This window comes from Ranitomeya variabilis, chromosome 1 (genome assembly GCF_051348905.1).
Source record: "Ranitomeya variabilis isolate aRanVar5 chromosome 1, aRanVar5.hap1, whole genome shotgun sequence".
Classification (NCBI taxonomy): domain Eukaryota; kingdom Metazoa; phylum Chordata; class Amphibia; order Anura; family Dendrobatidae; genus Ranitomeya; species Ranitomeya variabilis.
The window spans coordinates 342,484,098-342,498,039 of NC_135232.1; the positions used below are offsets into that span (position 1 = coordinate 342,484,098).

A 13,942-nucleotide genomic window follows, 5' to 3' on the forward strand; every position below is an offset into this window, starting at 1 on the left:
CTTCAAACCACATATCCAAGCCCTTTCCACTTCCTGCCGACTTCAACTCAAAAATATTGCATGAATCCGTTCATTCCTCAACCAAGAATCTGCAAAAACCCTAGTCCATGCCCTCATCATCTCTCGCCTTGACTACTGCAACCTCCTGCTCTGTGGCCTCCCCTCAAACACTCTCGCACCCCTCCAATCTATTCTAAACTCTGCTGCCCGACTAATCCACCTGTCCCCCCGCTATTCTCCGGCCTCTCCCCTCTGTCAATCCCTTCACTGGCTCCCCATTGCCCAGAGACTCCAGTACAAAACCCTAACCATGACGTACAAAGCCATCCACAACCTGTCTCCTCCTTACATCTGTGACCTCATCTCCCGGTACTTTCCTACACGCAACCTCCGATCCTCACAAGATCTCCTTCTCTACTCCCCTCTTATCTCCTCTTCCCACAATCGTATACAAGATTTCTCTCGCGTATCTCCCCTACTCTGGAACTCTCTACCGCAACATATCAGACTCTCACCTACCATCGAAACCTTCAAAAAGAACCTGAAGACCCACCTCTTCCGACAAGCCTACAACCTGCAGTAACCACCGATCGACCAAACCGCTGCATGACCAGCTCTATCCTCACCTACTGTATCCTCACCCATCCCTTGTAGATTGTGAGCCTTCACGGGCAGGGTCCTCTCTCCTACTGTACCAGTTATGACTTGTATTGTTCAAGATTATTGTACTTGTTTTTATTATGTATACCCCTCCTCACTTGTAAAGCGCCATGGAATAAATGGCGCTATAACAATAAATAATAATAATAATAATAATAATAAAATGACAAACAAAAAAATTCTAACCTTATCACTCCTAAACTCTTTGTGCATGATAATTTGGAACACAGTGTACATTGTACTGTAAATCACTCGCGGATCTGCAGCATTTCTGTGCGGAAAAAAGCGCTGCGGATCCGCAGGAAATCCGCAACGTGTGCATATAGTCTTAGTGATCAAAAACCAAAAGAAGTTAACTGGTATGTAAGGTATGCATGCATGCTGCATGTAGGTGCGTGTTCACACTGGCCACTAAACTGACAAAACCTAAGATAAAAATAAAATGAGCAAATACCCTGTAGTAAATAAATAGCAATAGTGCTTTAAAATAACATAGGGTCCTTAGTAAACATAATTTTGATTAAACAAAACGTAAAAGCCATCCCATCACGTCATGGTGACCCATATTCACATTTACGTCATTAGACACATTTTAAGGTTTTAATACTAGAAGTTAGGATCGTCTCCAAAAGGGTCACCGTGACGTAGGTGGATGGCTTTTACGTTTTTTTAAATCTAAATTATGTTAACCAAGTGCCCTGTGTTATTTTCATGCACTATTGCTATTTATTTTTTTATCACTCGGTATTTGCTCATTCTGAAGGTTTTACTTGCAGTGAAGTCATGCCGGCCATCTGTATTTTTAATGCCATTTATTTCCAGTAAAATGGATGTTGATTGTCCACGTGTATAAAGTCATTTAATGTGGAACATATAATCCTGTTACAGTTTTATGACACACACAGACACATTGGTCCACTGTGTAAAAATAATGGCAGTAGGGTGAACCGAGCATCAAATTGGTCGAGTACTAATACCATCAATCAAACACCTATCACCCCTTCATACAAAAGACATCCACTCAACCAGAAATATACAATTTTTTTTATGGTTTCCTTCATGGTGCTACTGAAGGTGTATTTATAGCTGTCTGTGTGTATTTCTAAATTATTTTTATCACAGGATGTATATCCTGTAGAATGGGGACACAATTCTTATTTTTTCCTTGTTTGGCAGGATTGACATGTCCAAAAAGTAAACGGGTATCTAAATAATGAATAATCTTCATGTCGAACAGAGGGCTACACATTATATATATATATATATATATATATATATATATATATATATATATATATATATATATATACAGATATTTTACTAGGAGAGGAACATGTTTGTACATTGCAGAATAAATTCTATTCTTCACTGTTGTATCATTAACTGTGATCAGATTGGAACTTTTCAGTGGAGATCAGACATTGATCCCAACTGATGGGTGGTTTTGACTATTTATGCATATGGAGCATATTAAATTTTGGTTACATGGGGAAAAAAAATCATTGTTTCCATTGTTACAAGAGTAATTACTACTCCTGAAATGGATAACGTAACTACTAACAAGACATTAAGGGAACGCTGATATACGCTGTTGTTTTGTATGGTAACTCTCCTGGAATTAATAGCAGATTGGTCAAAGCAAATTACCTAATGAAAAATAATAAACGTCTTTTTAAGAGGTTTTAATTGAACTATGCAGCCCCTATTTTCAGTGGGTAGATATCTCCTTAATTGTTCTGTGTTCCTGGTGCCAAGATCTTTTTCTCATAGATTTTTCAGATTCTGGGAATGTGTTTCATATATTGAAGGCTTAAAGACCAAAGGATCAAGCCTGTTTATTCAGCTCAGGGCCAAAGTTATGGCTCATGAAGTCTAATAGTTTTAAAGCATTCATAATCTGCTATTTAGCGAAGTAATGTGCATTATCCAATTTTTTTTTTACCCTGTTGCTTCAATTTATTGTAATTGTTTGCCGTTTGGCTACAGCTTGTAGTTATTGTATATTCTCATCCTGATACATAAGAAAAGCTCATCCTGGTGACCATGAGTTGTAAGTGTACAGTACATTGCTAACATACAGTATATAGTCAGGATGTATAGCGCTGATACACAGGTTACAATTCGACATTGCATTGTAAAGAAATAGGTATATTCCACGAAACACGAAATTGGTGATAACCCAATAGTACAAATTACTTATTTACCACCTAACATAAAAACAAAATGAGTAAGTACTCTGTAGTAAGTATATAAGGAGTCATAGTACATGTATATAATATACGCTACTTAGTTAATAAAAAAATCTTAAAAATCATCCCACCACGACAAGGTGCACCCAATCGGGATGGTAGTTGACTCTTGTAGTTGACATCATTGTGTGTCAGCAGATGTAAAAATAGATAAGGGCAGAACAGGACTTGGTAGTAGATTCAGGTGCCAAGTTTTATGAGGGTTGGATATTTTTGCCCCCTCCCCAACTGATCATCCTGGAGGACGAGCAGTAAGCATCACTTCTTCTTGGAGCTGCAACCTACGTAACCTTAGCTGAGCAAGACAGAATTGAATCATGTGCCCTGCTCATGCGCTGCGCTCTGCTCTCAAGAAGCAAGCTGTTATTTTGGGAGAAGAGATTCAAAGACCTCTTGGGAAAGCTGTCTAAATTTTACAAAAATTACCCCTATAAAGAAAAAAACAAAACAAACCATAATCATAATATTATATCACATTTACACACACTTTCCAACACTAACTAGCTGAGGCTTGGGTTGGGGGTAGGGTTAAGTTTGAGACTATGGTAGTAAAAAATCTAGTAAAGTGTAACTTTTTATTACTAAAATGTGCAAGATGTCAGCAAAATGCAAAAAACTAAAATAATAAGTATTTTATTAAAATACAATACATGTGCTGTGGGGATAAGGGATTCAATAGTGGACTGGTGGAGGGGACAGATGGAGTGAAAACTGTCTGTGGGTTAGGACATTTAAAAAAAACCTTACCCCAGAGCTGATGGGCAATATTCTGCGCTGCAAACAGAATGGAGACCTATATCTCAGTAAGGTGGTGGTTTATTTCAACGTGTTTCAAAGTATATAACTTCTTCTTCAGGAAAAACCACATGTGTATTTCCTGAATATTGTCCACCAATATTGTCCACGAACTCCCTTTAGAGTCTGATGGTCACTTGCTGACCCGTGGATCCACTGCGGCTGATTTTCTACATTATATGCGTCTTTGACAGACTGAACAGGTGAGTTTAATCTGAGTGCTAAACTAACTGTATTTCTCGGATAAGACCATAATTGCACTGATTTCTCCCACAGTTTCTAGGTTACCCCAGAGCTGGCAACCCAGACTACGGCACTGGTCAACCGGACATTGAAGTCTCTAGTGATTACTGGCATTTGCTACCGCTTTCTTAGTGGTATAGCAGATGGTTATCCAGCTGCCTATATAACGTCTGGTAATCCAGCTTATACCAGAGAGCAGGGGCATTTTTAACAATATGACATAGCATTCTTTCCCATCTATACATAGCTCTCTCTTTACTGCAGTGGCAGTGTCCTTTCTACTTCATTTCCACTACTTGTGTAGGCTCCAGAAATAGTCTGGTACAGTACGGAGTTCACTGCCAATCGCACGTAAATCATTATAAATGCACATTTCTTGAGGACTATATTATCTATATTTGTTTTTCTGCTTTATTGGTTACATAGCTTTAGTTGATCGTTGACCATTTAATGGCTGGTTGACATGGGCCAACACAGTATGGGGACAAAACTATCATTTATAAAATGTCTGTCCCCATACAGTGAGCATGGTGTTGGTAGCACATCCCTTGTTTCACGGGTGGCAATGTGCTTTTGGCAATGATGCTTTAAGGGCCGTGTAAATGATACAATAAGTCCACAAACTTACACAAGAGGATGATGTGAAATGAGGGTTCTTATGAATGCTCATTCAATGATTATTGGTCTGTGTAATTTGGCCTTAAAGGAGGCTTTAAAGGCAGTACTATCACTTCTTTGAAGCAACCAATGATGGTATGCCTGATCACTGCCATACACCTTCTACTTGTAGTGTCATAATACCATAATGTTTGTGAAACCAGAATAAAGTCGTCATGGTGAGCATAAGGTATATATTATTGTGTTATTTGTGTTCTATATTAGGGTTAGATAGATAGATAGATATTGGCTAAAATGGTACAAAGATATATTTTCCTGTAGCTCGATATGGACAGACAGAATACAAACATTACAATGTCATGTTTATTCTGAGAAGTCAGTTCAGACTTTTCCTATAAAATCAAAGATTCTTAGTGTTGTACTTTAGTTGTAATTGAAACTCATTCCAGAATATCGGAATGAATGCAGCATGAAATCACGATTGGGTGGGTGAGTCGGCAAATGGTTTACAATCTGACCCACTTTGCCGCGACAGGTGGTTTGAACATGTCCTATGATATAACTTAAATGATATGGACTAGATTTTCACAGAATTTATCTCTTATTTCTCTCCTTTAAGAGCTCTCTAAGATAATATGTCTTCTGACAAGGCCTAGTCCTTCACACCACACTTTTTGACATTTAGTGCACCATCAGTCAGTATCCCTTTACTCCATGGCAGTGCGATCATATGAGTCAATGAACATATACCTGGACTTAAAAAAAACAGAAGCAGAGTGCATCATGGTTGTGCGTTCGCTGAGATGGCAACATATGTTTGTCTGCGTGTTTTTCAAGTATTGTGACTGTAGTGATGGAGAATCACGAGTAGTTGGAAACATTGATGTGTATCCTGTCACGCTGTCTGGCATTTTAATGCATTAAATATTTTGGCAGCTTGATAGGTTTTTATATGCTAGCTTGTTGGCAAAGCTAAACTGTGTGACATAAAAGTTCTAGAAAGAAAAATCTAATCAGTTAGAATATTGTCTCTTCGAACTATATTGCTTCTTGGGTTCTGAACGATGAGAGTGTACATAATGAGAGTGATAGATGTCTGCCAAACTATCCTTCTCATCAATGGGACCATCTAAAGGTGTCTGCTCTGTGCCTTTTGTAGAATCTCCCTCTTTCAAAATGTTTTACCTGAGGTTTTCTGATTCTTGGGGGCTCTCATGAGCTTCTTACTCTGTAGTATAACAGCTTTATAATCTTCATGGAGATTGGAAGATCAAATGGGACATCTAAGAGAAGGAAATGTCTTTAGATAATTGCACCATGTAAAAGACATGGTCCGAACTCTTGGATAATTCTGGATCATTTCAGCTGGATTTTGTAGAAAAGGATTACCTGTCAACAAAAAAAATAAAACTTACAAAGTTTATATATACTGTAATTGCCATTTCTTTCATAGTTCACTAAATATTTTGATTCGCTTTAAAGGGTTTAAATGTTCAAACCATATGGATGACCTATTTGTAGAATAAGTCATCAATATTGGTTGGGATATGACATTCAGAACCCCCACATATTGGGTGTTAGTTGGTCCGGCAGCCATCAAATGTAAAGACTTTGAGCAGAGGTGCAAAGCACAGCTCTATGAAATAAGTAGCAGTCACTGCCAGGTTCGGCAGTACCATCCAATGGCTTCACAGCTCTTTCCATCCCTTGGCACTCAGAGGAAATAACAGCTCAGGGGGCCAGATTCCCACAAATCTGCTATTGATGTCTTACACTATGGATAGGTCATCAGTACATTGTCGCTGGACAATGCGTATTGTGGAAGTACAATTGTGAGGGAGTATAAAGTGTGTACAGTACAGCTATATTGGTGATGGGAGATACATGGTACAGTGTACACGGCCATGTGAAGGACATTTCTAAATCCTGAACTGTAAGTTGGACACACAATTTTTGGTTGTGAAAAGATCCTGTCAGTGACTGGTTTAGTTTAATTGAATTTCCCAGCTGCCAGATGAGAGGACATTCTCATCATTTCTTGTCAACCCATCAAGTGTGGAACAGAGGAAATAGCTTGCATTAACTGAAGGCCTAATTCCAGCAGCATACATCCGTTCAGTACCAGTGTGTACTGTCTGATAACAGTGGAAGAATTATGTATGATGTAACCCATAGATCTGCCGAGTAGTCTAAGGCCAAACTAATTGCACTGACTTTTACTTTGTGGAACTGGTTGATAGAGTTAACCTTTTGTCTGCCAATTTTGCTTGACTTTCCGGTCTACAAACACTATTATGGATCTATTGAGCTGAATTTATTCAATGAAACTTTTGTGGAACTTCCATATTAATTGTACATTTTGCTGTGCAAGTGTGGCTTGGCTTCCGCTGGCTTATATTCATGACTGTTGCATCCCAGTTTGCAAATTACAGGTTAAGTCAGAACATGAAAATTCAGCTTTCTTAAAGTCAAGTAGAATCTGCAAAATGAACAGACTCGGTGTATGTGGTTTGGAGCCTAGAAATATAATATATTCTAAGTGAACTTCTTCTAAAATCATGCCTTGTCTCATTTAATAGCACTTGATGGTGTATTCTCACCTTGTACATCTGTAGTAGATCCGTATGAAATGTCATAAATGATATGGAGCCCACATCTATCTTGAGAACAGTACCCTAATGCTCACCGTCACCGCTATTTGTGGATAAGTGGTAAGAATTCCCATTCATTAGCATGAGAAATCCAACCAATGCTCCACTGTCAGCACTCAGCCGTGCATGATGTAGCCCAATTCGCATCATAGACGTGGGCTCCACTGATAGGACTGGCATCTACTTAACATTTATGACATATCCTGTGGATACGCCATAAATATATGAATGTGAATCCTCCATTAATGGTCTGTGACTTAGTAGGACATAAACCAGTCTGACATTTTCCATGCACACTACTTGTCAGGTTACCAATTCGGCAGATGTTCACCTGGGTGTTGTCAGTAATGTGAAGGTGTGAAGCTTTGAAACGTCCAATGCTCAGTCCTTCCAGCTATTTCCTGTCATTCCCTAACATTACTCTGTGAAGTCAACCACCTGCGTCTTTATATCCATGTTAATATAGACAGACAAAGGAGGCATCTTCTTTGAATAACAGCTAGATCGGATATCTGCTAGCAAAGGCATATATGTTTACACGTCCCAGGTGGAAGGCTTATTCTAACCTAAGCTTGTTCCCGAAGTATGAAAATCCTGAATATTCATACAATAACAATGCCAGTCTTCATATGACATCCATGATTTACGATCCCTGCGTCTATTAGGAGCAGAAAAAGGCAAATGTATATTTTATTGCACTTTCATTTCCTGTGTTGTTACAGAGATTATGGCATCGACCATTTTACAAGAAGTGCCTTTGTATTTGGAAAAAAAAAAGCTCCTTCAAACCACAGAGAGATTTCTGTAAATCTCGTTTTAATGCATCGTTTTTAGCATCTGAATTTCCAATATTTGTCCTAAGCGCTCTGAATATAAAGTATAATTGCTTAAGGGGAAAAAAAAGAGTTTCTAAAACATATTTTATATATGCTAGATGTCAATATACTGTATGTATAAAATATGGCAATATCTAAGCTTTCAGCCTGAGCACAAACTACCGTTGTATTGTGTGCATTAGGCCTATTGTATACAAAGAAAAGCTAACATAATTCAAGAAAACTATTTCATGGGGGAGTCAACACAGCTCAATAAATAAAGCAATCATGTAGCGCTAAGCCTAAGGTTGTAGACACATGCCTTGGATCAGTTTTTACCTTACACAGTAGTAAGACACATGACATCATCCCTACAGATGATGGATGACTTTTAGCTTCTACAGGTTAAAGAGACACAGTCAACGTTCAGAACCGATTCTTTTTTTTCTTTTTTTAAATCTCCCATATAATTCATTTACATGCCTTGCATTGGACATAGTGCACGTTAGACTGGGGAACCAAGTGTTGAATCAATTAGATAATATTATTAAGTCTCCTCAAGATTTCTCTGCAGGATTGAACAAACCCAGAAGCTTCACATCACTGTGATTGATTACATTTTCATCCATTTTTGGTCTGTGTAACAATCAGTTTGGCATTTGGTTCTCGCGCATGCAACAAAAAAATTCCAAGTTTCCCCTACCGTTAAAAAAATAAAAAAGCAAATAGCACAGATGACAAATTGTGAGCTATCAGTGTTTTTCAAAAACCTTGGACTTGTATACTCAATAAAAAAAAAAACATAGGATGTGTGAGCAGCAAATATAAAGAGCATATATTTTATCTGCCAAACATAAGCGAACCCCGACGTCTGAATGAAACATAGTCAGGTTCAGATGAAAAATTGGGAAAAAATTACATTTTTTCAACTGTATTGTCTTCTGTATGACTGTATAATAGAATTGTATTATCTGCGTGGCATTTGTTTTCATACCTCAGCAGTGATGAATAAAATGAACAGTTTCCTTGTTAATAATTTCAGTGTATGTGTAAAAATCAGATGCAATATGGATAATCCAATGTTTTTTGCACAGCCCTAGACTTGACTAGGTGCAGAAAAGTGTAATGTATGCTTCATTTTGTTTTTCACATGGACACTTAATCTAGTATTGGACAAGATCCGATGAATGTATTCGTGTTCAAAACTGACCGCACACGGACATCACGTGGACCGATTTATTTGAATAGAGCTGTTCAGATTTTTTTTTTTTTTCACATAAACCGAGAGTCCGTGTGGAAAAAAATCACAGCATTCATTATCCTCTTCTGTTCATCTGATGAAAGTTGACCGTTCAAGTCTATAGGTGCACAGTAAAAACTGATATCATACGGATCATCCGTATTGCATCAATTTTTTAAGGGATACATTGTAAAAATTCACATAGGAAAAAGTATTTGGTCTACAGATGTAAAAAAAAAAAAAAAAAAAAACAGACATACAAATGACACAAAGGTGGCCTAAGTCGGGAATACAGCTGACAATAAAAAATTATCTATATTTTTTCAGGGTGGAAAACAGACAATTTTTCTTACTCTTGAGTGAACTCGCCCAAAATAACCGCTGTTACCCAAGATAATTTACAGCTATCTGATATGGGAAATCTAATATTCTCTAAAGCGATTTGTCTCATTTATCACTCATTAAACATTGTAATGAGGATCGGAAAGGAGCGTTATTAGCTGCTGTGTATTAGCAGGACTAAGCCGTCTGTACGTCCACTATGCATGTCTAGTCAAATCCATGTACTGCACATGCAAAGCCTACGAGATGCTCCTCTATTCAGGCATGATAAATGGTCAGAAGAACGCTAAGCCGTCCGCATACATTAGGAAAGACTCTGGATGCTGACATTATGTTTATGTTCGATGCTTACTTAATCTTGTTTATCCTTTATACCCGTCTCCGTGGCCCTTTATGGAAGATTAATGACTTGCACTATTTACTTTACGCATCGCATAATGGCAAACACACCGATGCAGCTTCTTTCCTAATTCCAGAGCCCATTTTGTTGAAAATGCCCTATCATGGTGGAATCACTTAACCTACCACGCTTGAGTATACACACCTTGCTATCCGGATGTATGTACCGTACTGCTATTAATATACTGTATATTAATATATGCGTAGCATAAAGGCAATTGGCTCAAGACATTGATGTCACTAGATTGTGTACCGTGGGCTGTGTGCAGTCAGGCAGTATATGACCATTTCTCTCAGCGCTGTGGATATTACACACTTTTATATGGTCATTGATCCACTTTATACTCTGGCATATGGAAATTTATAAATCATAAATCTAGGTAATCAATAGAAGCTGGGCTTGACTCTTTATGTATATAATTTGGACATGCACAATGGGGCGCATTTATCAGCGCCGTAGAGTTCTTAAACAGTGCAAACATAGACTAAATAGGGTTAAAATGTACCAGATTTATAGTGGTTCCTGCTGTTTGATACATCTCTTGTATTTTAGGGTACGTGCACAATTTGAGTATTTACAGTTGATTTTTCTGCTGAATGTTGGCATGAAAAATGCTGCGTAAAATACATGCATTTTTATGCTTTTTTACTACAAGGAAACAAAATAAAATGGTGCAGAGTATGAGTGCAGTGCAGAGTATTCATTAGGACATGGTTATGAATTGGTTTCCAGCAAGGTAAGCCTCATTCATACATCCGATTTTCTCACGTACAAGAAAAACAGACCGATCACAGTGTGCTCCAAGTGTCATTTTTTTCTACATGGAGGGAGAAAAAACAGTTTCTCCACCTACTACTTTCTGATAGTCTGTGAAAATCGGACCATACTTGGATGTCATCCAAGTGCGGCCTGATTTATTTCACGGACCCACAGACTTGCATTGCCGATTTTGAGCGGACCCTCAGATTAAAATCAGATATGCCTCTGTCATTCACATCACGGACAAGGTACAAGTGCTATCCGTGAAAGACATAGATATCACTCGTACAAGAGTATCAGATGTCTGAATGAGGCAATTGTAGTTAATTCACGCCATAGAGTAAATGCTACCTGCATGCATCAGTCAATTTTGGTCTTTAGTTAGTTGTTTGATACCAAAGATGTACTATAACATACAGGTGCTTTTCACAAAATTAGAATATCATCAAAAAGTTAATTTATTTCAGTTCTTCAATACGAATAGTGAAACACATATATGATATAGAGTCATTACAAACAGAGTGATCTTTTTCCAGTGTTTATTTCTGTTAATCTTGATGATTATGGCTTAAAGCCAAAACTTCCTGTTTATGGCACATTAGTATATGGGAGGGGGAACATTTTTGAAGATGGGTGGTGACCATGACGGCTATTTTGAAGTTGGCCATTTTGGATCCATCTTTATTTTTTCCAATGGGAAGAGGGTCATGTGACACATCAAACTTATTGAGAATTTGACAAGAAAAACAATGGTGTGATTGGTTTTATCGTAACTTTATTCTTTCATGAGTTATTTACAAGTTTATGACCACTTATAAAATGTGTTCAAAGTGCTGCCCATTATGTTGGATTGTCAATGCAACCCTCTTCTCCGACTCTTGATACACTGATAGCAACACCGCAGAAGAAATGCTAGCACAGGCTTCCAGTATCAGTTGTTTTAGATGCTGCGCATCTGGTATCTTCACAGCATAGACAGTTGCCTTCAGATGACCCCAAAGATAAAAGTCTAAGGGGGTCGCAGCGGGAGACCCTTGGTGGCCATTCAACTGACCCACGATGACCAATCCACTTTCCAGTAAACTATTCATGTAGGAATGCTCGGACCTGACACCCATAATGTGGTGGTGCACCATATTATGGGTGTCAGGTCCGAGCATTCCTACATGAACAGTTTCCTGGAAAGTGGATTGGTCAACAGTAATGTGGGAAACTCCAATTCCATTAGTGCTGTATTATAGAAATACCATGTACTACCGCATATTGTGATGCCTATACTTGAAGCTTTATGCAAACACATTTGTAATTATTATATCTTTGTGCCCAAATTATTGTATGCACTAAACAAGAAAATTGTACATTGCCTGTCCATATCTAAGTTATCATTTCTTTTACAGGTCCGACATAGATGGTGTGAGCTGGTTGTAAAGCATAAGTATACCGCATCTTACAAGGATGTGGAGACATTTCTACTCCAGGACCAGGTGTGTAAACCATTTCTTGAGTTGTGTACCAATCATCTTACACAATGTTCTCCTTGTTCCCATGGTAGACTACCAATACGTTTCCTGTAAGTGATTGTTCCCATGGGTGCTACAAGTTTTATCAGGTTAGAAAACAATAAGTATTACGCTAATGTCTCTTCTTCTATAGTTGAAACATACATAGTAATATATAGATGTTTGACCAATATTATTTAAAATTATGACATACACTGCTCAAAAAAATAAAGGGAACACTTAAACAACAGAATATAGCTCCAAGTAATTCAAACTTCTGTGAAATTAAACTGTCCACTTAGGAAGCAACACTGTTTGACAATCAATTTCACATGCTGTTGTGCAAATGGAATAGACAACAGATGGAAATTATTGGCAATTATCAAGACACACTCAATAAAGGAATGGTTCTGCAGGTGGGGACCACAGACCACATCCCAGTACCAATGCTTTCTGGCTGATGTTTTGGTCACTTTTGAATGTTGGTTGTGCTTTCACACTTGTGATAGCATGAGACGGACTCTATAACCCACACAAGTGGCTCAGGTAGTGCAGCTCATCCAGGATGGCACATCAATGCGAGCTGTGGCAAGAAGGTTTGCTGTGTCTGTCAGCTTAGTGTCCAGAGGCTAGAGGCGCTACCAGGAGGCAGGCCAGTATACCAGCAGATGTGGAGGGGGCTGTAGGAGGGCAACAACCCAGCAGCAGGACCGCTACCTCAGGCTTTGTGCGAGGAGCACTGCCAGAGCCCTGCAAAATGACCTCCAGCAGGCCACAAATGTGCATGTGTCTGCACAAATGGTTAGAAACCGACTCCATGAGGATGGTCTGAGTGCCTGGCATCCACAGATGGGGGTTGTGCTCACAGCTCAACATCGTGCAGGACGCTTGGCATTTGCCACAGAACAGGATTGGCAAATTCGCCACTAACGCCCTGTACTCTTCACAGATGAAAGCAGGTTCACACTGAGCACATGTGACAGATGTGACAGAGTCTGGAGATGCCGTGGAGAGCGATCTGCTGCCTGCAACATGCTTCAGCATGACCGGTTTGGCAGTAGTTCAGTAATGGTGTGGGGTGGCATTTCTTTGGAGGGATGCACAGCCCTCCATGTGCTCGCCAGAGGTAGCCTGACTGCCATTAGGTACCGAGATGAGATCCTCAGACCCCTGGTGAGACCATATGCTGGTGCGGTTGGCTCTGGGTTCCTCCTAATGCAGGACAATGCCAGACCTCATGTGGCTGGAGTGTGTCAGCAGTTCCTGCAAGATGAAGGCATTGAAGCTATGGACTGGCCCGCCCGTTCCCCAGACCTGAATCCGATTGAACACATCTGGGACATGTCTAGAATCATCCACCAACGTCACGTTGCACCACAGACTGTCCAGGAGATGGCAGATGCTTTAATCCAGGTCTGGGAGGAGATCTCTTAGAAGACCATCAGCCGCCTCATCAGGAGCAGCCCAGGCATTGTAGGGAGGTCATAGAGGCACGTGGAGGCCACACACTACTGAGCATCATTTCCTTGTCTTGAGGCATTTCCACTGAAGTTGGATCAGCCTGAAATTTCATTTTCCACTTTGATTTTGAGCATCACTCCAGACCTCCGTGGGATATTAGTTGTGATTTACATTGATCATTTTTAGGTTTTATGGTTCTCAACACATTCC

At 39.2% G+C, this 13,942-nt stretch overlaps 1 protein-coding gene across 1 annotated transcript in view; it reads left to right on the forward strand.

The window, feature by feature from the left end:
• The window catches only part of AOPEP (aminopeptidase O (putative)), an 837,890-nt gene that overhangs the window by 821,172 nt on the left and 2,776 nt on the right, over positions 1–13,942 (forward strand). Inside the window, exon 15 of the mRNA XM_077299600.1 lies at positions 12,170–12,256. Coding sequence (XP_077155715.1) covers positions 12,170–12,256 — 87 coding nt within the window. The remainder of the gene's footprint in view (positions 1–12,169; positions 12,257–13,942) is intronic.